Below are 21,413 nucleotides of genomic sequence, written 5' to 3' on the forward strand. Positions count from 1 at the left end.
GCACCTTGTCCCATGCTGAGCAGCACAGCATGTCCCGAAGGAGTGGTTTAACCAGGTTTCAAACGCACGCATATAGGATCTGACAGATTTAAAAAAAAAAACTGCTATGTCACAGCTGGTGACATCTGAGGACAGGACTGAGCAACAGCCACAGCTGCCTGTAAGCAGCCGTGCCCAGGTGCTCCACCCGTTTTGAGGCAAGACTTGCAGTGTGATTACAGAAAGAGCCTTTTCCAGATAATTGCTTGCAGCACGACTCAGCTTGCTGGCAGCTAACACCTGCAAATCTGCCACCAACTCCTGAGTGAAGTCAGTAAGACACCCCCTGTGGCAGAACTGGCATTTAGCAGGGTGAAGGTCCAGATAAACAACCAGGGCAAAGGATAAAGAGTATCAAGGCCTTGCTATGCTCTTTGAACATTGGTAGCAGAGAGTTTCCCCTGTCCATGCCAAAAAAAAAAAAAAAGCTAAACGTACTGGAAAGGTGGTCTGTGTGGAACCGAGGTGCATGGAGCACAAACACTGCTCGGACTAAGCAGAACTGTTTTCAAAAGATGCAGCTATGTGAAAAGCTGAAGCAGTCAGGTGCTTTGAATTATTCTGCCAGAAGAAAGGCGGGTAGCAGATGGTCTCTGCCTGCCCTTGGGGGTGCTGCAGCTAACACAGCACAAACGTGTTTTGTTGCCTAGAAACAGTTTGGGGCTTTCTACAGCCAGATAAATAACATTTGTCTAGTTATCAAAAGTAACGATGACTCAAGGCCACTTTTGAAGCATTCATCTCATTTATTATTGGCACTGCTTAGAAATATGACTGTAAAACGCATTCTTGCATTGGTTTGACCAGTCCTTTCAAAAGTGATTAATAGATTTGTTTCTTTTTTGAAAAAGTCAGTTGGCTCTTACAGAGCTCGGTGGAAGAGCTCCACCCGGTGGCCTTCCACAAAGGCACAGCTGAAGCCTCTGCACTTTTTTTTGCATGTTCTGGTTTAACCGAGAAGTCTCAGTTCACAGTATTTATTCATAAATGAGTAACAGAGGCTGGAAGAAAGCTTAGTAAGGCACTGCTTACAGCTGGTGTTTCTTTCCCGTATCACCTCTACAGAAACACAACTGTCATAAATTAAACAGCCCACAACCCAGCAGCCTCCCTCTGCCACCTGCTCCTCTTTGTGCTTTGGGCATCCGCTCTGAGCTCAAGCACCAAAATATCTGACAGAGAAGCTTCTGTGACAAAGGTCCCCTCCCTGGCTCAGATGAGGCACCAAGTGCTGAGCCTGGGGCTTGAACTCGCAGAATCCATCCCTGGGAAGTTTTGAGTAAAAGAACTGTGGCCATTTCTCCACCAAACACTGACTTTGTGCTCTTTTAAAGGAGAGAAGACCAGAGGATTGCGTTTGCCTTTTGAAGTACAGGATGGAAGGATGGAAGTGAGTACAACTTTCTTCCTCTATGTCATCAACCCTATGAGATTTCTTGATTTTCAGAGGATTAACCTGAAAGATTTCTCTGATAAAGAGTTATAAAATGTGTTAACCATACGTGATCCTCTCTGTAACAGGGACCTTGATTACAGTCTCAATTACAGGATGCACAGAATTACAATCATCGATAGCCAGGAAAGTTAAAATACACCCTGCCTCAATAAACACATTTTTACCATGTAAAAACTGGGCTCCAGAGGCTTAACATGGCTCATGCAGCTCCAGAATTACTCTCTCTAGATGCCTGGTAGATACCAATCAGGGAAGAGATGGTCCCCAGGAGTCCTACTAACCACGGCGGAAACTGCCCAGCCCAAAGAAATCCTGGTGGCAGCCAGTGGATGGCATTGGCGAGATCTGCCATGTTACTGACGATGCTCAGAACTTCGCTCTTCGCTTGGGCTTTCATTTTCTTTCGATCCTGTGGCGAAGATGTACTGTTAAAAGCAAGAATAGTGTTAGTAAGAGCCCAGAGCGGAATAACAGTTAATGATGGCTCATAAATGAGAATAAAAATATTTGGGTTGAAACAGATGTAAAGCCAAGAAATCCTACCACTTCTGCTGCCTCAGCTTCTTTCTTAACTGGAACAAAATTCTCAAGGATCTGAAAACAAACAGATTGAAAGTTATTTCTCCTGTAGCATGGAAGGGGAGAACTTTACTCTAGCGTTAACCTCATCCGTGAGCATCTCAGGGGAGAGGCGCCTTCGTTTCATCCCGCTCCCCAGCCGGCCTTACCGCAGGATGCCCAGGAGCAGGGACAAACCCCAGAGCCTGGTGCTCGCCTCCCACCACTTGCTCGAGCTGGCGGGGACGATGCCGGCGTCGGCAGCCCAGGCGACGTGCTCGCAGGGGTAGTAGAGCTGGTCGGCCACATTGCAGAGCACCGAAAGGCCACGCACCACCGCGTCCTCGTCCTGTGGGGAGCATGGCAGCCACACCTTGACACCCGTAGCCCACCCGGGGCTGCTCCCAGCACTCCCACCGCCGCCCTGCGCTCACCTTGGGCCCCAACCCGTAGCCGTGGCTGTAGCTGAGCATGGCGAGGTCGTCGAAGAGCCGCAGGACGGTGCGGCAGTGGCTGAGCTGCGCTGACACGGCCAGGAGGCTGCCGGACAGCCCCGCTGCGGGGCTCTGCCGCCCTCCCAGCGCCCCGCCAGCCAGCTGGCAGCCATAGCAGAGAGCGCGGACCTGCGGGGGCACAGCCCGGTGAGGAACAACCGGGATCGGGCCCTGCCCGGCCCGGCTGCCCCCCTGCCACTCACCGCCCGGTCCCGGCCTCGGTAGGACTCGAGCGCGGCGACCAGGCCGCAGAGCCCCCCCGCCGCCGCCGCCATGGCAACGCTTCCGGGTTGGGCCGCGCGGGGCAAGCCGGGAACATGGCGCAGCGCGGCCGTTGCCATGGTGACGAGGCCTAGTGGCTGCAAGGCTCCGTCGAGGCCTTCGTGAGGGGATGGCGGCTTCGTGCCCTCCCTCAGCCCCCAGCACGGGGGTTTCCGTCCCGCAGGGATCCCGCCTGCAGCTAGGAGCTGGTTGTAGAGTCCCCGAGGAGGCCGGTCGGCCGTTTTCTCATGTTCAGTTTTCCCCTTTCTGGGGGGTTCACCGGCCGGCGCCGGCCGCGCAGCCCCGCAGTGGGGATGTGCTGAACCAGAGGCTGGCTGTGGGCAGGGAGCTGTGCTCTGAGACACGTCTTGCCTTTCCAGAGAAGCCCCTGGAGCCGGTCACCCCCATTGTGCCCCCAGCATCATGTGTCCGCATGCACGCGGACCCCCGCATCCAGGTCCTCACCTCAACGACAAGGGAGAACTACCCCTGTCCTGATGTCCCCCCCCAGAGACCTGCCCTTCCCAAAGCCCAGGAGTGGAGCAATAATGTTCTTTGTGGAGACAGAGAGAAAATAAGGCTCCCTCCGTCTGTCTACACCTTCTCATATCCAGCACACGAGATCCAACCTGTTGCCAGGGCACGTCATGTGTACAGGGGTGAGTTGTCCTCACAGTCTAAAGGGCTGCGGGGATTTTTGGTGGCATGGCTCAGAGGCACGCTGCAAATAATTAAAGCTGTTACAACGATTTGGGTATTTTCCTTTCTGATTTCATAGCTGAATAAATCAACCTGATGCTCATAAAACAGGTTTATTTGTGCTAACTAGAGCCACTCACCAGCCAAGCTTTTCCAGCAGAGAACATCTTTGCTCACTGTAGCCTCAGATGTTGCAGTTCTCACACCAAACCTGCATCACTTCTGATGCACCACATCCACATTCTGCGATCCTGCAGTTCACCTTGTTGCAATCTGGTGTTCGTCATTTTGCTGTTTAACTATACTAAATTTATTCAGGAGTATGAAAATGCTAAAAGAGCAGCTGCCTTGCAATTGCAGCTTCAATATCATGAATATTTCCTTACAGATGTAAATATAGCATTTTTAGAAATAACACCATTCATTTCCCCTTCTGGCTGTTTGGCAGGATGTCCTATTAAAGGGGATGGACGATCCTATTACCACACTTCTTATCAAGCACAGTTTAAAGGTGAATGGAGTCCACCAGTAAAGCCAAGTGAAAAGGTAACAATGAATTTGAGGAGGACCAGGACACAGTTAAAGGACAGCACGTTGCCTTGTTGAATTCTGTACTGAAAGGGGTGTGATTTATGCATGTGAAAATCAGAGGGATGGAAAGGCAGAGATGGGAAACACGGGGATTGTGCTTTAAGCAGCAGTTCTGTAGCTCTGTTGGCTTCCCTTCAGCACATGTCTCGTATTAAATTTGGGGATCCAAGAAGCAGTGGATCTGTGAGTGAGCAGAAACATGCCTACACTGTTCCAGACAAGAGAAAGCACAGGTATTCAGCAGGATAGCCTGTCAGGCATCTCCAGGAGCTGCTCCTTCTGATGAACATTGCTATTTAAGCAGCTCATATCTGATATCTTGCAGGGTCTACGACAAGGAGCGTGCTGTGTTCCAGATCCACCACACAAACCTGCAGCTAGGAGATGGTTGCACCAGATTTTCCACGTCAACATCAGAGCTCTTCCCAGTACACAATCTAGGTAGGGTAAGTCTGTGACACAGAGACAACGCACAGACTGCTGCTGATGTTTATAACCAGCTGAACGGTGGGTTTTATTGCTTGTTCTTAATGATATAATTATAAAAAGATACAATACATGGATATTGTATGTATACAATTGTATATTTCTAATCTTTTATCATTTTTGTGTACTCAGTACCAGTATCCTCACTGTGAGGTTCAGTTTCATCCTCACCCTACTTCTCTGGCAGGTTAAATAGCTGTATTTATTCCTGTGCTTTATTGCATTTGGAGAAACTGCTGTAGCTATAAATCATGCAGAGGATGGAGTTTCTCTGACATCTTTCATTCTTGCCTTTGCCAGAGCCTGTAGCTGTTGCTCGTCCAAACAGAAATGCCTCCTCCATCCCCAGAGGCGACGAAGATCCTGAGAACCTTGCGCTAGCAAGAATGACTACGACGCAGTTCTTCTACCCAGAGGTCTGTTCCCAGCTTTGCAGGTGATTCTCTGGTGGAGAATCTCTCCTTTTTAATGCACACTCTTCTGGCACCTCCTTAGGCCAATATTGTCTCTTCTCCCCTTTCCACACTGGGTGGCAATCCTAGACTCTGGGCTGCATGAGTCTAATGTGAAAATCTACATGAGTAATGTGAAACAGGGCACCTCTCCCAGCTACAGCCTATTTCTGTTAAAGCCAGCTCTTGTGTTCTCTAGACTGGCAGGTGGAACTTCTCACCAAAGCCTGACTTGCTACTGCAGAAACATCAAAGCAGCATCTGCTTAGGAGCTGACCGTTCAGGCTCCTGTTACTTCAGCACAACGCAGCAGTCAGACTATCAGCCACCACACCAGACCCAGAGGGTGACAGGAGGCAAGAATCAACGTGGCAGCCACATCCCCTTCGACTACCACAGTAAGATTAAGTTGCTCAGACTGTCGTGGTGCTGGAAGTCTTGCTTACCCATCACCTTGATGCTTGTGCCAGCTGTAGTCATTCACTGTTATCATACAGCAATTGTTGGCATATTCAGATGGTGACATGAGTGATTTCTGGGACATGAACCAGTGGCTTGACCTTTCTCCCTTGCTATGTTTGTGTTTTGAAGTTGCCTTGTTTTTGTTCTCGGAGGAGGAAGGAAAGGATTTGAATCAAAAGCTTTTGCAACCTCAGGAAGAGATGCAGTTAGAGCGGATCGTGGGAGGCATTAAGAAAATCCTCCTGGCATTGCCTCCTCTTTCTGATGGCCAGTATTCTGCAGCTGAGAGAGGTCCCTTTACACCATGTATCTGTTTTTAATCCATTTGTTTTACTAGATGTGGAACAGATCACAGCGGCAACTGCTGTTTTCATTGGACACATAACTACTAGATGGAATGATATTCCTGTATCTTCCATGTGATTTTCTTAATTTATCTCCTCACTCTGAGAACTGTCTGACTGCAGTTGTATGCTGGCCAAAGGTTTTCAGTGAAGTGCTGACTGCAAAGTCTGTCTTTGCCTCTCGTTAGTGGAAATGCATGCAGATCTGTGACTGCAAGTCAAACTGCAACGTTTTCTGATGTTGCTTCCTAATTTACTGGCTTGAATTTTCTTTCTACTTCAATCTGTGAGCAGATGAAAGTCCTGTCACAACCACGCAGGCCATGCTGGTCCCACACAGACAGCAGAAACGACAACTCTCTGAAGACATGCTACAGCAGGTACAGCATTAATAGGCTTGCGTTTACCACGGGCAGGTTAGGGAAGCAGGATTACACAAAGCGAAGCTGTAGCCGCCCCATTAACATCATCAGATTTGATGTGTGCTCTTGAGCCATTTAAAATGGGACAGTCATGCATCAAATCCTGTCTGTATCCAGTCTTTAGAAAACGCGCTGTGGGGAGCAGAGTTGGAGCTGAGAAAATCTTTGAAGGGAGGGGAGGGACAGGTGACTAAGACCTAAGCCAAGTGAGGGGAACGCTGGAGGGAGGGGGAAGGTGCTTTTGGTCCTCCCAGACGATCAGAAGGGGAAAATCTCAGGCATAAATTAGCATGTCCAGAAGTGTCCAGTCAGGGTAATGTCTGCCTCTTCCCCAGCTCTGTGCCCCCACACTGAAAGCCCTTCTGTCTCCTCAGATGAAATGCTCACACTTGGTGCTACCCTGGAGGGCGCAGGACCTCTTCAGCACAGAGCAGAAGGATGCGTTCACACCTAAGTACAGAGGCCCAGCAGAAATCCAAACGGGAGACTCCCAAGTGAGCCGTGTCCCACTGGGGACCCTGAAAGGATACTGCCCCCGGAGGAAGGTGGTCTTCGCACCATGACGTTCCCCCTTTCTCGCTGACTGCCCAGGACTTCCTGCGCTATTGACTGCCTCTGTGTTGTTTTACCTAGCTCTTCTGGTGCCCTGCTTTTGGCCCACCTGTGTGTTATTACAGGTAACATTTATTTCAAGAGTTGAATGAGGACACAAAGTGTTGTGACAACAAGAATAAACATCTGGGGATCAGCCCAAAGACATGGGTGACACATTTCTGTGGGTTGCAAGACCCACAGAGTGCCTCCGGGCAGGTGCTGGGGCAGGAGGGAGCAGGTGGGGTAGGGGAAGCTCAGAGGAAGGGCAAGAGATCAGAGGCACTGTCAGGGCTTTATGTGGGCTGGAATCGTCCCTCATTATCTGTTTAGATTTTGGTGTCAAGGCCTGAAACCAAAGGTCAGTGAACAGTAGGACAGAGAGGTAGCCCTCCCCAGCTTATGATGAGTGGGCTGTTTTCCTAGCGACAGGCAGTGTATTTTTGTTGAGTTGATAGCTCACGTGGATTTCCTGAATGCTGAGCTTGCACTAACTCTGTTTGGGCTGTAGATATTTTGAAGCTGGATCCGTGTGGGGCGGTCAGCTCCCTCCCCTGGGAGGCCAAGTGAGCAGGGTCAGCTGGTGCCTTGTCACAGCTGCCACTTCACAAGCTCGTCTTGGCCTTTTGATGCAGACAGACTTGATTCATGTGTGCTGCAAACCAACACCGAAGCATTTGAACAGGCGTTACTGAATCATTTCCAATCGCTGCGTTCTGTACGTAAGCAGGGGCTGGGCCCACAAACCCCTTGTGTTTTCCTCTTGGGATTTGACTCTGCTTCTCTTGGGAAAGGGACGTTCTGTGCTCCACACGTACTTCACAGAAGCTGCACACTCAAGCCTTGCAAATTCCCACAGGCACCTCACATCGGTGTCTTACATCGGTAGGTTGCAAACACCTCGATTCAAACGCCTAGATTGCATCACTTGGTGTAGTAACAGGGACTCGCATATGCCATGGGTCTGCCCCATAGCTTTTATGTGACCCTGAGGTGGCATTGCCACCAACTGCACTACTGCAGGAACAGCCGTGGGTCACTGGGGTTGTTACGTGGTGAACATCAGCCTTGTGGTGGTCCCAGCTGGCTGGGGAGCTGCTGCTGGGAGGACCCTGGGGTTGTTTATTTTTTTTTATTATTTTTATTCTTTTTCACATGGATTTTGATGCAATTTCAGGCACAGAAAGCAAAGCTGGCTTTTGGGGTAAGGGCCTTGGCTTTCTAAACCCCTCTCCATCCACTTCCAGAAACGCCTCAGGGATGCCTGAATTTGGGAAGGCCGAACAGCCTTTCTGTGCTCCCCCCAGTGACATGAAAGCTGCCAGCGCGGCTGGCGCTGCGTGACAGCTCCCTGCGGACGGAGCCACCAGCACGTACCAGTGGCACATCAACAGCGTCTGTGACTCAGAGATAAGACAACGTCTGACGTTGTTGCTCCTTCGGCTTAAAAACGCGTCACTCGCCTCCACGGCCCCCTCCTCGGCGCTGCACCAGCCTCGCACACGGGGTCAGCACTAAAACATCACCATAAAACGCGGTCTCAGTCCGACCTTGGCAGAGCTAGGCCTGTAGGGCTAGGCCTGTAGGGGCACGGATAAATAGGGATTTTGGGACAGCCTTTGCTCTTTCTCCCCTTCCCTGGAGGGCCGCAGAGGTGCCCGTCCTGCTTGCCCAAAGTGGGGACAGCCTCGTGGAGCTGCCCGGATCATCAGGGGCAGCAGAGATGCAGACCCTCAGGCGTGTGAGGAGCTTGGTGGTGGAGCTGGAGGACGGGCGAGCGTGGGGTGCCTACGGCAGCGGGGAGCTGCTGCACGGCCGCGTGCGGCTGGAGCTGCGCGGTGCCCTGCGGCTGCGGGCGCTGGAGGTGTGCGCTCGCGGCCGCGCTTTCGTGCACTGGCTGGAGAGCCACAGCGTGGGGCTCAACACCGTCTACCATGACTACACGGCCTTCCAGACCTTCCTGTACCGCCGCTGCCAGCTCATCCCCGGTAAGGTTGGGGCTCGGGGGTGGTTCTGTGCTAAAAGGTGTTGGGTTGGGACCCCCGTGGGCTGCAGGCACCCCCTCTGGGCAGGTCTCCACCCTTCCCGTGAAGGTCGGTGCCACCTGCAAGCAGCAGCATCCCTCTCGGCCTCTGCCAAGGGTTTCTTTGCTGCTGGTTTCGGGGGGGCTGGTGAGCACGAAGGGGTTGTGGCTTTTGTTCTGTTTGCACAGGGAAGTGCAAATAGAAGTGTCTGTTCACAAGCGTGGAAAGAGCACTTAGTCGCTCAGTAAATATTTGTTTCCAGTTTTCTGATGCTGGAACCGCATGCCCAGCTGGCATGTTGCTTGGACCTACTGCATGAGGACAAGCCACTTGAATTATTTGCCTAGTTGGGATGAAATGCTCCAGAGCCAAGGGATACGGGACGTCGCAGCTGTCCATCCGCTCCTTAACTCTGCCTTACGAAAGCGCTTGTCTTTTATCCTCCCCCACAATGGCATTGTTACAGCCGTGGCTCTGTGCTTCCCCTCCTCCTCTTTCCGATGCCATTTTATTGCCTGTCCTGCTTGGTATCCGAGGGTGCCTAATGCTACGTACTGAGGGCATGTCAGTGTGCTGGAGCCCAGCTGGCAAACGTAGAGCTTGCAGGAGCGATGGCAGCTGCTGCTCTGGAGGTGTTCTTGCCCCTAAACTGCACTTTAGGGCCATATTCCCCTTTTCTGGATGACTGTGCCTAGCCACCTGCTCCAAACACCTGCATTACTCCCGAGTTTCTGTCTTTTTGGCAGCGGCCCTTCTGCGCTGTGCCTAAGGATGGCCCCTTGGCAGCTGCGAGTGTGTTAAGCGGCCTGATGACAATTAAGGATGTGGGAGAAGCCCGCGCCCTGAACTCCAGTGGAGAAGATCCTGAGTGGTCATCACACTGTTTGGATGGTGGCTGCCTTAGCTGTAAGGGTATAGGGTGAGTTTGATTCCCCGTTATCCCTGCAGTGGATTTCTTTAGAGAAGCCACGAGCTGCCGCGAGCATGTTTGCACTCTGCTGCGAGGACTGGGTATTATCCAAGCCCCCGGAGCCGGCTGGAGGAGGGCGCTTAGCCAAGGGCTGGAGGAATTACAGGAGCTGCTTGGCCTTGCCAGCACCCTGCGCTCCCGCAGCTCAGAGCTAATGGCTTCTGGCCCTCGCCTGCTGCGTGGGGAGAGTTTAAGTGGGCTCCGTGGGGAGCAGGGAGCCTCGCCAGAACTTGCGGGCTGTGATTTTATCCTCTGTGTTCACCGAGTGATTCCTTCTCTCCTTTGTGAGAGGGACACGGGCCTGTGATCACAGGAGTGCTTTAAGGAGGCTGTGGGTTGGGGAGAAGTGCTGCACTTCAGCCAAAATCCCTTCCTGTGGATCCCACTGGGCTCCTGCTCTGTCCCCCGTGTCACCGGTGGCAGCGTGAGGACGTTCCTGGGGTCGGCTAGCGAGAGGCTGGTGAAAACGTGCCATCATCTGCAGGCCCTGTGACTGCTCCCTTGTTGCTTCTCGATGAGATCAACTGTGTCTGCGTGGTGTTTAAAAAATGCAGGTTTTGTCATGGTAACAAGGCAGTGCAGAGGAGGGAAGCCAGGCGGAGATAAGCGCCCTCCGCTCTGCTCTCCACTCAGCTGTGACTTTATCTGCAGTTTCCTAGCAGGGTGGTGAGGGCTGGCACGGGGGTGCTGTGCTTCGAGACGTGAGAAGGGGTGGAAGAAGGATGTTCGGACTGCGTTTCAGGGCCATTAAATGTATATTGTGTAAACAGGGCACAGGAAGAGAGGAAAATATAGGGCTTTCATGGGCAAAGCCAAGGCCCTGGCTGCTGCTGTAGGAGGTGCTGTGAGAGGGGCCCAGGAGCTGCTGACCCCAGCTGCTGGGCAGAGCCCTGCGTGGCTCCAGAGCCATCGGGGAGCAGTATCAGGGTCCCCAGGGTGAGCTGGGGAAGGAGAAGCTCCTTGAGAACCACTGCCAGCTTCTGCTGGAGCTAATTTCAGCCTGGCCAGACTCTAGATGGGGCTGATGAGTTGGAGATGGCTCCTGCCTGCAGCCCGGCCGCCTTTCAGCCGGTTGTGGGCACGAAAAGCCCTGTGAGCTGGTTGTGACCCTGGGCCCTGCAGCTGAAGGTCCTTGGGGAGAGGAGAGACCCCCCCACCGCCACCCCAACCCCTGGTACTGTGGGTCCCGGGCAGGTCGCAGTGGGGCTTCGCAGCCTCGCGAGCGGCGGTGGCTGCGGCACGGGAGGGAGGTTTGCAGAGATTCGCATCCCGTGGGCGACGGCTGAGTCACAGGCTGGGGGCTGCGAGCTGACGGGCTGCAGCAGGCATGAGAAAAGCACAGGACGGAGCCGCCTCGGCCCCACTGCAGCTCCAGGACCCCCCCACCAGGACCCACACGGCCTCCGGTGCCACCGTGCATCGCGGCGGGGACACCGGGCGCCTTCCTGGGGCTGCCGTCACCGCCTGAGTCCTGCCGTGCCGTGCCTTCCTTCCTCCTTCCCCGTTGCTGTCGGGCTCCCCTCGCAGTGTTTGCTCTGATTCATGTTTGCTCGTGGCAGCAAACGGGCACGTACGCAAAACAAAACGCGGTCCCCTTCCCTCGCGGGGGAGGCAGACGTTTCCAGTCTGCCTTTGGAGGCAGCTAAAGCGTTGCGAGGCTCCAGCCCAGCTCATTTTCAGGGGCTGAGATCAACCCGGTTCAGCACAGCGGGACTTGCCCAACACGGCTGGGAGCAACTCGAAAATCCTCAAGGCTTTCGCAGCCAAATGCTGAGTAACATTTTAATGCCTGCCTGTTTTGTCTTATCCCAGGCCCGTGCCCGGGGTGGAGAGCTCTGCTGCTTCGCAAATGTGACAATCATGATTAAAGTGGAAGCTTCTGAGGCTGTGTTAACCCTTTTGGAGGGGGCACGGGCCACTTTCTGCCCCACTTCTCCCTTTTACAACATCTCTGGGTGCTGCTAATGGTGGCGTCCGTGCCAAGAACCAACAGCTCCCCATTTTCATGCTTTTACCCCCACCGAGCACCAGCAGCAGATGCTGATGACGTAGCGAGACCCCTGCGCTGCCCACACAGATATAATTTGTCACCGAATTTTGGAGCAGCCCCACACAAACCCCAGCACGAGCTGGTGGAGAACCAGCGCTTCCCTGGTTAAAAGGCGCGGGGAAAGATGCATTGCTCACTGTGTAATTGCACAAGCTGAATGGGAGCCAGTACTTCATTTCTTAGAAATAAGCGAAGCGATGTCCCAGACCAGCTTTCCCTTCACCGCCAGTTGGCCCGGCCCTGCCGTGCGAGGAGCCGAGATCCAGTTGCAGCCTGTTCTGACCCCTGGGAATGGCTCTTGGGAAAGACGTGCGCGCGTCTGTGTGCGGCGCCCGGCGCTGCGGGAACAGGACGGGAAGGCGCTGCCGCTCCGAGGCGCGCTGATCGAGGGGGGTGAGGAACCCCCCGGTCACAGCCGCCGGCTGCGAGCCTGAGAACGCGGAGTTCTGGGGTGTGTGGGGTCAGGGACACGGCCGTGATGGGAGCCAGAAGCCTTCCTCACGCGGGGACAGCAGCACCGCAGCAGAGAGGGGCTGATGTACGGGGGGCAAACGCTGAGCTCACACACGGGTCTTCTGCGGGGTCCCTGCGGGGCTGGCGGCTCAGCCCCCATCCTCACCGCGTCCTGTCCCATCCCTGCTTCATCCTGCACCATCCCTTCCTCATCCTGCCCCATCTCCAACCCATCCTGGCCCCATCTTTGCTTCATCCTGCCCTATTCCTTCTTCATCCTGCCCCATCCCCAACCCATCCCACCCCGTTCTACCCCATCCCTGCTTCATCCTGCTCTCTCTCTTCCTCATCCTGCCCCATCCCACCCCATTCTGCCCTATCCCCAACCCACCCTACCCCATCCCCGACCCATCCTGCCCTATCCTGCCCCATCCCTGCTTCATCCTGCCCAATCCCACCCCATCCTACCCCATCCCCACCCCGTCCCCGACCCATCCTGCCCCATTTCTTCCTCACCCTGCCCTATCCCACCCCATCCTACCCCATCCCCACCCCATCCCCGACCCATCCTACCCCATTTCTCCCCCATCCCACCCCACCCCCGCCACCAGCCGAAGCCCTGACACCCTTCGGCCACCCCAGCCCCGCAACCTCCGAGGTGCCGAGCTTTGGGGAGCCCCATCCTCTCCGAGGTGTGTGTGTGGGGAGGGGGGACACGGAGGGCTGGCGGCCACCCTTTGCCCCCTCCCCCTTGTTTTTCAGCACCCTCCGGGGCCGCCCCGTCCCGCCCCATCGGGGGCCGCCCCCGGGCGCGCCGGGCACTTAAAAAGCGGAGCTGCGGGGCGGTGAGGTTAGGAGCCGGAGCCGCCATCTCGCCATGCTTTTCGATCGGCTCAAACGTTTCGCCATCGTGCTGGAGGGTGCGGAGCGAGGGGCTCCGGCCGCTTTCAGCCCCGGGCAAGCGGTGGCCGGCCGGGTGCTGCTGGAGCTGGCGGCGGCGGCGAAGCTCGGGGCGCTCCGGTTACGGGCGATCGGTGCTGCTCGAGTCCACTGGACCGAGTCCCGCAGCGCCGGCTCCAGCACCGCCTACACGCAGAGTTACAGCGACCAGGTGGAGTTCCTCAGCCACCGAGACACGCTGCTGGCCCCGCCAGGTACCGCGGGGGTCGAGCTGAGAGAGGGGGGGGAGTTGGGGCTGGGGGCTCTAGGGTTAGGGTTGGGGTTAGGGTTGCAGCCCGGCTCTTGGAGAGCTGGGGACACCCTGCTTGGGGACACCTTGCTTGGGGACACCCCATTTGGTGTCCCCCCCTTCTCTAATCCCACCCCGGTGGAGAAGCAGCCCTAGGGAGCTGCATTCTCCAGAGCCCCAGGGGTCCCAGCCAGCCCCACCGAGCACGGTGGGGTGCAGCCCTGCAGGGCACAGGGTGCTCGGCCACCCTCCTTAGCTCCAAGTGCCCAAGCTGCCGTTCTGGGCAGCCGCAGGGTGAAGCAGAGCCCACCCGGGCAGCCCCTGGCTCCCCAAGGCACTGCACGCACAGGGGTGTGCGGAGAGCAGAGCCCGGTGCCCGCGGGACGTGCCTGGCCGCGGGTCACAGCTGTGTTGTTGTTGCTGCTGCTGCTGCAGTTTAACCCCGGCAGAAATATTCCAGCAGTGTCGTGCTGCTCCTTCCCTGCCTGCGCTGCTCCGTCACCGATTTGCTCGGGGAGGAAGTCCTGCAGATGCGAGATAATCGTCTTCAATCTGTTTTGCCCACAGACAATGGTGAAGTCACCGTCCTGCAGGCAGGAAGGCACGAGTTCCCCTTCACTTTCCAGCTCCCGGAGTAAGTTCGTGTTTTTTGTTGCCTTAATGTAAAGGGGAAGAGGGGCTGCTCGGTGCATGACACAGGTCCTGGGGAGGGTGGACGGGGCACCTCGGAGCCGAACCGTTCAGCAGAGCCCTCCTGAATTGCTCCCTGCTTGTACACAGGACCCTGGCTACCTCCTTCGAGGGAAAGCACGGCAGCGTGCGCTACTGGGTGAAAGCCAAGCTGCACAGACCCTGGTCGACGGTGAAGAAGGTGAAGAAGGAGTTCACCGTGATCGAACCCATCGACATCAACACGCCTGCGCTGCTGGTGAGCTCCCCCTGCTCCGCCTCGGGGCTGCAGCGTCTAAAGCTTGGCCAGTGCCTAAAGTGAGCTTGTCAAACGTGTCACGGGCCTGATGTCCAGAGGGAATGTTTGTCCCCTGTGACTCGTGCCCTCCAGCACTACCTGGGCTGGGCCCCGAGGAGCACGGAGGTCATCTGTGCCTCCTGTTTTTTTGGGAACTGAAACGCATTGCGAAAGCATCTTGCATAAGATTCCTAGGAACTTGCTGATGCTCCCCGAGCAGGTTGTCAGCGCCAGGGAGGTGTTCGCTTTGTCTTTCATCGTTTCTTTCCAAATAGCTCAAATATGTCCCTTTATTTTTTTTCCAGGCTCCACAGGCAGGTGCTAAGGAGAAACTTGCTCGTGCCTGGTACTGCAATCGTGGCCAGGTTTCTGTGACTGCCAAGATAGACCGAAAAGGCTACACCCCAGGTGAGCACCCCACCGTGCTGGCGCCCTTCAACTTCTGCAGGCCCTGGGGTAAACCTTGGTGGGAGAGGATTTGGGCTCACTGCGAGCTGGGCTCTTGCCTTCTGGCACAAAATTAGAGAGCATTAGGGCGCACACCTGATGCGAGCGGCCACCTCGGGACACGCTCCTGCTAGACGAAGCCTTGTGCCAGCCAGCAGGACAAGCCCTTGGTGATCCTGTGCAGGAATTCCTCGGGCAGGACCGGCCTCCGTCTCCCCTCCTCCAACACGCACGTCTCTTTTGGCAGGTGAGGTCATCCCTATCTTTGCTGAGATCGACAACTGCACGAGCCGGGCGGTGGTGCCCAAGGCAGCCATCATCCAGACTCAAACCTTCATTGCTCGGGGCACCAAGAAGCAGAAGAAGTCGGTGGTCACCAGCATCGTTGGCGACTCCATCGCGGCGGGGAAGCGGGAAGTGTGGCACGGGCGGGCGCTGAAGATCCCACCGGTGGGGCCGTCCATCCTCCAGTGCCGCATCATCCAAGTGGAATATTCCCTGAAGGTGAGGGACCTGGCGGGGACCAGTGTAAAAGGTTCAGCTCTCGGTTGTGCTCCCCGTCTCACCAGAGCTGTGCTCATCGTGGGTGCTGGTGCTGAGCATTTTGGGGCTGGTGACCTGTGTGAGGTCTCGGGTTCCTCCCATGCAGCTGTGGCTGCGCTCCCCATGGCATGCAGGGGGTGAGGGCTTGTGCTGGAGTGTTCACATCTCCCTCTGCTTCCCACCACAAGAATTCCCTTCTGGAATTCCCTTCTGGCCAGCTTGAGCTGGCGCTCTGGGGAAGAAAGATCCGCCCCTCTGGATTGGGAAAACACCAACAGCTAAGTTTCCCTCTTGCCTCCTGCCTCTGCAGGTTTGCGTGGATATTCCTGGGACGTCCAAGCTGCTCCTCGAGCTGCCGCTTGTCATCGGAACAATCCCGCTGCATCCGTTCGGGAGCCGCACGTCCAGCGTCAGCAGCCAGTACAGCATCAACCTGGACTGGCTGAGCACCATCCCCGAGCAGCCGGAGGGTGAGCATCTCCCTGGGGTCTGCCTGGGTGCTGCAAACCCCCCTGGTCAAGCCCCTCGTGATAGAGAGGGGCAGAGCAAGTTCTCAGCCTTGCCCCTTGCTCCAGGACTAGCTTTTGCTTTTTTTTACTTAATTTTTCAGTTGTGGGTTCCCCCTGAACTGGTGCCATTTACCCAGAACTGGGAGGGTCTGGGAAGTAGTGATTAGAAGCCGTTTTACCTGCATGTTCTGGTCCCTGATGGCTTTTTTTCCTCTCTTCAGCTCCCCCTGAATACTCGTCAGTCGTGTCCAGCCCGGAGGCTGAGCAGAGCCTGGCTCCGCCGTGCCGCAGCGAACTGGGCGGTGTCCTGGAAGGTCCCTTCTTCGCCTACATCCAGGAGTTTCGCTTCCGACCACCTCCACTGTATTCAGAGGTAACAAATCCCCCAGCTCTGCGGACCTGGCCTTGGGGGCTGGAGGGAGATGGGGGGGGATGTGACCACTGCCGGGGTTCCTGACTGTAAATTCGGCTTTGCAGATTGATCCAAACCCACCGTCAGACAACATCCGTCCGCGCTGCATGACCTGCTGAGAGAAGCGCCTCGGTTGTGACTGACAGCGTGACAACCCGTCGGGTTGAAAGCTTGCACCCTCGCAGCCCTTCGGTCTGGGAACGGTGCCCGAGCGGCGGCTGAGCGACCAGAGCTGCAGCGCTGAGACCCCGTCCGTGATCGCTGCCCTCCGTGCTCCTGCTGTGACTGTCCCACGGGGTGACACCGAGCTGCAGGGCTGGCTGGTGGCGTGGACTCGTGCGTGGTAGGAGAGCAAGTGTGAAACCCTGCGGTGTGAGCAGCTAGGTGGGACGCAGAGGGTTAATCACCGCCCCAGCATTTTGGGGTTCGGATGGGACATTCGGCACAAGCCAAGATTGCTCTCACCTTGTCTGCAGTGGCTGTGCTCTGGCAACTCCTGTCACGGAAAACAGGAGCTTGGAGGTATTTTTCAGGATTACTAGAGAATATTTTATAATCTTGTGCTGAGTTCATCCCGTGGTGGTGCGGGTGCAGCCCTTCTCCTGCAGTAGCTCACCAGGGCTGCAGTGTCCTAAGAAAGTAACAGGCCTTTTTCTGGCCAGATGAAGCAGAGCCTTTGTTCGCTGCTGAGAAATGTTGCCACGAGCCTGGTGATGCCTGCAGGGGGAATGGTTTGAGCTGCCTCAACAGCCTGGCCAAAAATGTAAAGACTTCCAAGGATTATTGTCAGGGCGGAGGACTGGGGGGGATGAATTTGTTTCCAAAGCAGCAGAGATCTGCGGTGGCCTTTTGGTGCCACTTACCAAGAATGTGAAAGCCGGTTCCTGCGTGCTGGCCTGAAACCTGCACCATGTGCTGCTACCTCCCCCCAGGCTGGGGCTGAAAACCAGCCCCCCGCCTGCAGTGCCACCACGGGGGGGTCTTGCTGGGCTCCGTGGTGGCCAAGAAAATGAGAAAGAAGTCTGCTCCGAGGCTGGCAGCAGCCACAAAAGCTGATGGGAGATGTGGAGCTGAAATGAGCCCTCCAGGGCCAGGAGACCTGCTCAGGAGGGGCCTGATCCTGTGCCCGCAGAGGGGCCGGCAGCCCTGGCATGGTGAGGAAGGCCCAGCAGCAATTTGTGCTGCTGCTGTGGGAGCCGGGTGCTGCAAGGTGCCTGCTGGGGCTGACCCCACACCCTCCGGCACCATCTGGGCAGGGTTTGGGGGCTGGGGACCTTTGCATTCCCTCTCTGAGACAACCCCGATGAGCGCCCACGGGGCTCCACGAGGAGCCAAAGCCAGGCGTGCCTCAGCCTCTGTGCTGGAACCACGCTCGGCTCACTGGGGCTTGCTCAGAGGACTTTTTTTGTATCTGTGAACACTTTTATAATGACCATTCTTGTCTGATATTGTTCCTTTTGTACGACTTTCGCTGGGGGATTTTTGTTTGAAATAAATTCTTCACACCCAGCTCTTGCGTGGCTCTTACACGGTTGGATGTTTTTCTGTTGTGCTGTTCCTCCTGGACCCACTCTGCCCATGCTTCCCTGGCTCCTGTGGCAGCTGGGGGGTGTCGCAGGTGAGCAGGGGTGCTCTGACCCTCACCACATCGCCCCGGGGGACCCAGCTCCATCCCACTACCGGTATTAACTGGCCTACTGGTATTAACTGGGTCAGGCGGTCAGCGCTGCCCTCCGGCACCAGTTAGGGGCTCGCAGCCTGTCCCAGCCCTGGGGCTGGTGCTGAAATTCCCCAGCTCTCATGGTCGGTGTTGGTGCAGCACAGCCCGAGGCCAGGCAGCAAGGCCAGGTCCTGGCGGTCTGCTGAGACCCAGGGGGAGAAGGGTGAAGTGTCCTGGATCCATGCTCTGCTCCGTGCCTCCAGGCAGCCTGGTTCCTCTTCCACCACCTCCTTAGTGCCGCCAGCGCTCCCGTTGTGTTTTTCTGTGTTTGCTGCTATTTGTGCCTGGGGGGCTGTGACTGTCCTCCATCCCATGGGGCCTGCTCAGCTCCAGCTGGGATGTGCCAGCTCCCTCAAGGGCTGCGAGCGGCTCCTTCACCTGCTCCTTTTCACTGAGCTCTTTTTCTGTTTGTTTGTCCTGGCGTTTCTGCGCTCCACATCTCTGCTGAGCACAGCAGATTTACAGCATGCAAAACAGGGCTTGGGTCAGTTGGGTCAGTTGTGTCTTCCACCAGCTGTGCGGTTTAAAAACATTGCCACCAGACTGCGATTTTCCCCTTTCTTCTTGTCGCTTTGTTTTTTTGTTTGTTTTTCTGAGCTGATCCCTGCGGCGGCCGCGCTGGAGCACGTGCTCCCGCAGCGGGCCGGCGCGAAAACGCATCCACGTGGGGCCCTCGCGCCCGCACAGGCGCTGTCTGCCCGCGAGAGCGTTGTGCTCACGCAACCTTTATTCGGATCTGATTTGATTTGGCTTCCCTGGCTGCTCTGAGTAATCTTCCTCGGAAGAGGATTAAGCCACCTCGCAGTGAATGCGTTCGCATCCCCCTCCGTGGAGCCATGCGCAGAGGCGGCCGGCGCTGCGCGTCCCCGCGGTTCGGCCGTGCCGGGGCGCGTTGGTGGGATCAAAGCGGGCACAAACCGCAGCGCTGCACCCCCCCTGAGCACAGAGAAGCCTCTGAAGGGAAAACCCTGTGATCTGCCCTCCCCGGGGCCAGCACGGAGCTGTGCTGCCGTGCCACGGCACGGCACAAGGGAGCCATTCTGCGCCAGCAAACGCCTCCCTGCCAGCAGCGGGGATGAACGCTCCCCGGGGCAGAACCCCAGAGCTGCTGATCAGACCCCAATCATCTGCTCTGGACACACAAGGGGATTTTTTATTCCCATGGAGGGGGGAGGAAGGGCTGCCGAGCACTGCGGTCGCATCCTGCCTGCTTCACCCTTATGGGAAGGCTGCGGGGGCAGCCGTTGGGACGTGTCGGGCCGGGGAACCCAATGCTGGTGGGCACCGCTCCCGGCCCCCACGTGGGAGGGATCTTTCCAGCACTAATTCTTGCAAATGCCTCCAGGGTTTCTTGTAAAGCCATGGCATGGCTGGACAGTAGCAGGGCCAAGGGGGGGGCCGGGCCGCTTGGGGCTGCTGCCAGCAAAGCTCCACGCTCTCCAGTCCCCAGGGGGCTAAAAATACCCCGTCGGGATATGTGGTGCTGGGGTGAGGCACGGACCCCTGGGCAGGGCTTTCACAACCCTCACCCACGCTGCTGCTCTCCAGCCCTGCTCTGTTTGTCTTCCCCAGCTCCAAAGTCCATCTCGAGCAACCCAGGGCCTCTCCGGTCGGGTTTGTCAGGTCCCAGGGGGCTGCGGAGCAGGGGCAGCCCCGGTGCTGGTCGTGGCAGAGGCCGGCTCGCGGGCAGCAGGCGCGTTATGCAATTACAGTGCCGGGAGTATTTATAGCTCTTGGCCCCGAGCATTGGAAAATGCTTCGCCGACCACCCCGGCGAAACCCGGTCCTTGCGAGGTGCAGCAGGATGCCAGCCCCGCTCTGCTGCTGGTGGCTTTTTTTTACCTTTTTTCCCCTTAGCCCTGAACGTTTGCAGGACCCCTCGGCCCTGCATGGCATGGCAGTGGAGAATAAGGGAGCAGGATCCACGCGTGGCCGTGGGCACGCTCCTTTTTGACTGCTTGGCAAAGGATGCTGCGGCTGGGCCACCCATGGGTGCTGGGGAGGGCTTGGGTGCTGCAGCTCCCAGCCCTGCAGAGTTCCAGGACCCCCCCCGGTGCAGCTCATGGCCTTGGAGAGCGCAGGACCCCCCCGGTGCAGATGCAGGGCAGCAAGCCCAGCAATGAGCCCTGGAGGCAGCAGCACAGTGCACCTCTCTCTTCAGCACCCCGGGGTGCTGCTCCTTCCATCCTAACTCCCCCCCCCCCAAAAAAAAAAAAAGAGTGACCCATCTCGGGGGTCCAGCTGGAGGATGCTCAGCCACAGCCTCGCCTGGAGGCTGCTGTCCTCTTGGAGGAGGGTCAGCACTTTGGGGGGGGGTCGGCACGGCCGTGCAGCGGGGAGGTGACACGCGAAGCTCGCGTCCAGCCCCGGCGCTGGCAGGGACAGAATGTGCCGGCGCCGGCGCGGCCTTGCAAGGGCCGGGGATTAGCTGAGCGGCTGCTGCCTCCCGGCTCGGGCACGCGTCCAGCTCTGGGAAAACAAGCGCTGCCTTCGCCGCCTCCCAGCTGCAGCCCGGCCCTGTGCCGGGGGCTGTGTCCCGCGGGGGCTGCCTGCTCCTGGGGTGATGGTGGAGACGATAAAAGCAGCCTGGATTTTGCTCTGATGGGGATGCACCGCTCCGGCCCCCTGCCTGGGATGGGGTTGTCGCCCCGCTGCCCACGCTCAGCATCCTTGGAGTTGGGATAATGCTGGGCTTGCACCGCTTGTGCCCCAAGGAGCAGTGAGTCGGCACCCATGGGTGCTCAGGAGCACGGGGACCTGCTTGTCCCCAAGCTCTGGGACTCGCGCTGTGCTGGCACGTTGGGAACATGCTCGGTCCCGAGCAGCACCAGACCTCGCTTTGCTTTTGCTCCAATCCGGCACTGCAAACAGCACGGCCCTGCACCCCAGGGATCCCCTCCATGCGGAGGAGGCACGGGGACCCCGGGAGGCAGCTGTGCCCCTCAGCGTGCCCGCGCTCACCCCACGCACAGCCGGGGCAGGAGCGCGGCCGCCCTACGCCTGCTGAGTCAGCCCGCATGCTGCAGGAGCCGCTCCCGCCCACGGAAACCGCAGGCAAAGTCCCGCTCATCCCTGCCCTGCGCCGGGGTTTTCCCTGCCGGTTTGACAGGAATCTCAGCTCCTTCCCGGAGCGGCCGCGGGGATGGCACAGGATCCCGGCTGCACCCCGGCTGCGCTCCCTCGGGAAGCCTCTTACAGCCAGCACCACCCGTACCCCCCCTGCTGCCATCAGGAGCCTTTTGAGGGTTCATTCCCCAGGGGCAGGGGAAAGCTT

General features: G+C 57.1%; 4 protein-coding genes across 6 annotated transcripts; 3 read left to right on the plus strand and 1 right to left on the minus strand.

Annotated features, from left to right (window-relative positions):
• Nucleotides 1-799: 799 nt before the first annotated feature.
• Nucleotides 800-2,822, minus strand: PEX11G (peroxisomal biogenesis factor 11 gamma; the record flags this gene model as incomplete). The annotated part of the gene is made up of 5 exons (XM_084302512.1): nucleotides 800-1,920; nucleotides 2,039-2,089; nucleotides 2,224-2,402; nucleotides 2,488-2,676; nucleotides 2,751-2,822. The coding sequence occupies 5 exons, from the start codon at nucleotides 2,820-2,822 to the stop codon at nucleotides 1,695-1,697; spliced, it is 717 nt and encodes a 238-aa protein (XP_084158638.1). The 3' UTR covers nucleotides 800-1,694.
• Nucleotides 2,823-2,938: 116 nt separating this feature from the next.
• On the plus strand, nucleotides 2,939-8,106 carry SAXO5 (stabilizer of axonemal microtubules 5; the record flags this gene model as incomplete). Its single annotated transcript, XM_084302602.1, has 9 exons — nucleotides 2,939-3,467; nucleotides 3,956-4,053; nucleotides 4,237-4,331; nucleotides 4,424-4,539; nucleotides 4,885-5,000; nucleotides 5,236-5,434; nucleotides 6,137-6,222; nucleotides 6,639-6,809; nucleotides 8,015-8,106. The coding sequence occupies 9 exons, from the start codon at nucleotides 2,939-2,941 to the stop codon at nucleotides 8,078-8,080; spliced, it is 1,476 nt and encodes a 491-aa protein (XP_084158728.1). The 3' UTR covers nucleotides 8,081-8,106.
• Nucleotides 8,107-8,316: 210 nt separating this feature from the next.
• On the plus strand, nucleotides 8,317-12,050 carry LOC311219630 (arrestin domain-containing protein 2-like). 2 transcript variants are annotated; one of them, XR_014619188.1, is made up of 3 exons: nucleotides 8,317-8,843; nucleotides 9,626-9,798; nucleotides 11,662-12,050. XR_014619188.1 is itself a non-coding variant. In XM_084302840.1 (2 exons), the coding sequence occupies exons 1-2, from the start codon at nucleotides 8,579-8,581 to the stop codon at nucleotides 9,646-9,648; spliced, it is 288 nt and encodes a 95-aa protein (XP_084158966.1). In that variant the 5' UTR covers nucleotides 8,317-8,578; the 3' UTR covers nucleotides 9,649-9,954. The 2 variants fall into 2 exon arrangements, 1 of the variants encoding a protein (XP_084158966.1); XM_084302840.1 differs by lacking the exon at nucleotides 11,662-12,050 and having other exon boundaries at nucleotides 9,626-9,954.
• A 163-nt stretch (nucleotides 12,051-12,213) lies between these two features.
• On the plus strand, nucleotides 12,214-17,946 carry LOC311219629 (arrestin domain-containing protein 2-like). Of its 2 annotated transcripts, XM_084302839.1 has the most exons (9): nucleotides 12,214-12,350; nucleotides 13,115-13,506; nucleotides 14,109-14,175; nucleotides 14,322-14,469; nucleotides 14,814-14,916; nucleotides 15,203-15,459; nucleotides 15,809-15,968; nucleotides 16,229-16,380; nucleotides 16,485-17,946. In XM_084302839.1, exons 2-9 carry the CDS (start codon nucleotides 13,230-13,232, stop codon nucleotides 16,536-16,538), a joined length of 1,218 nt encoding a protein of 405 aa, XP_084158965.1. In that variant the 5' UTR covers nucleotides 12,214-12,350; nucleotides 13,115-13,229; the 3' UTR covers nucleotides 16,539-17,946. The 2 variants fall into 2 exon arrangements, with proteins under 2 accessions (XP_084158965.1, XP_084158964.1); XM_084302838.1 differs by lacking the exon at nucleotides 12,214-12,350 and having other exon boundaries at nucleotides 13,066-13,506.
• The last annotated feature ends 3,467 nt before the right edge of the window (nucleotides 17,947-21,413 follow it).

Source organism: Netta rufina (genome assembly GCF_964035555.1).
Source record: "Netta rufina genome assembly, chromosome: 28".
Classification (NCBI taxonomy): Eukaryota; Metazoa; Chordata; class Aves; order Anseriformes; family Anatidae; genus Netta; species Netta rufina.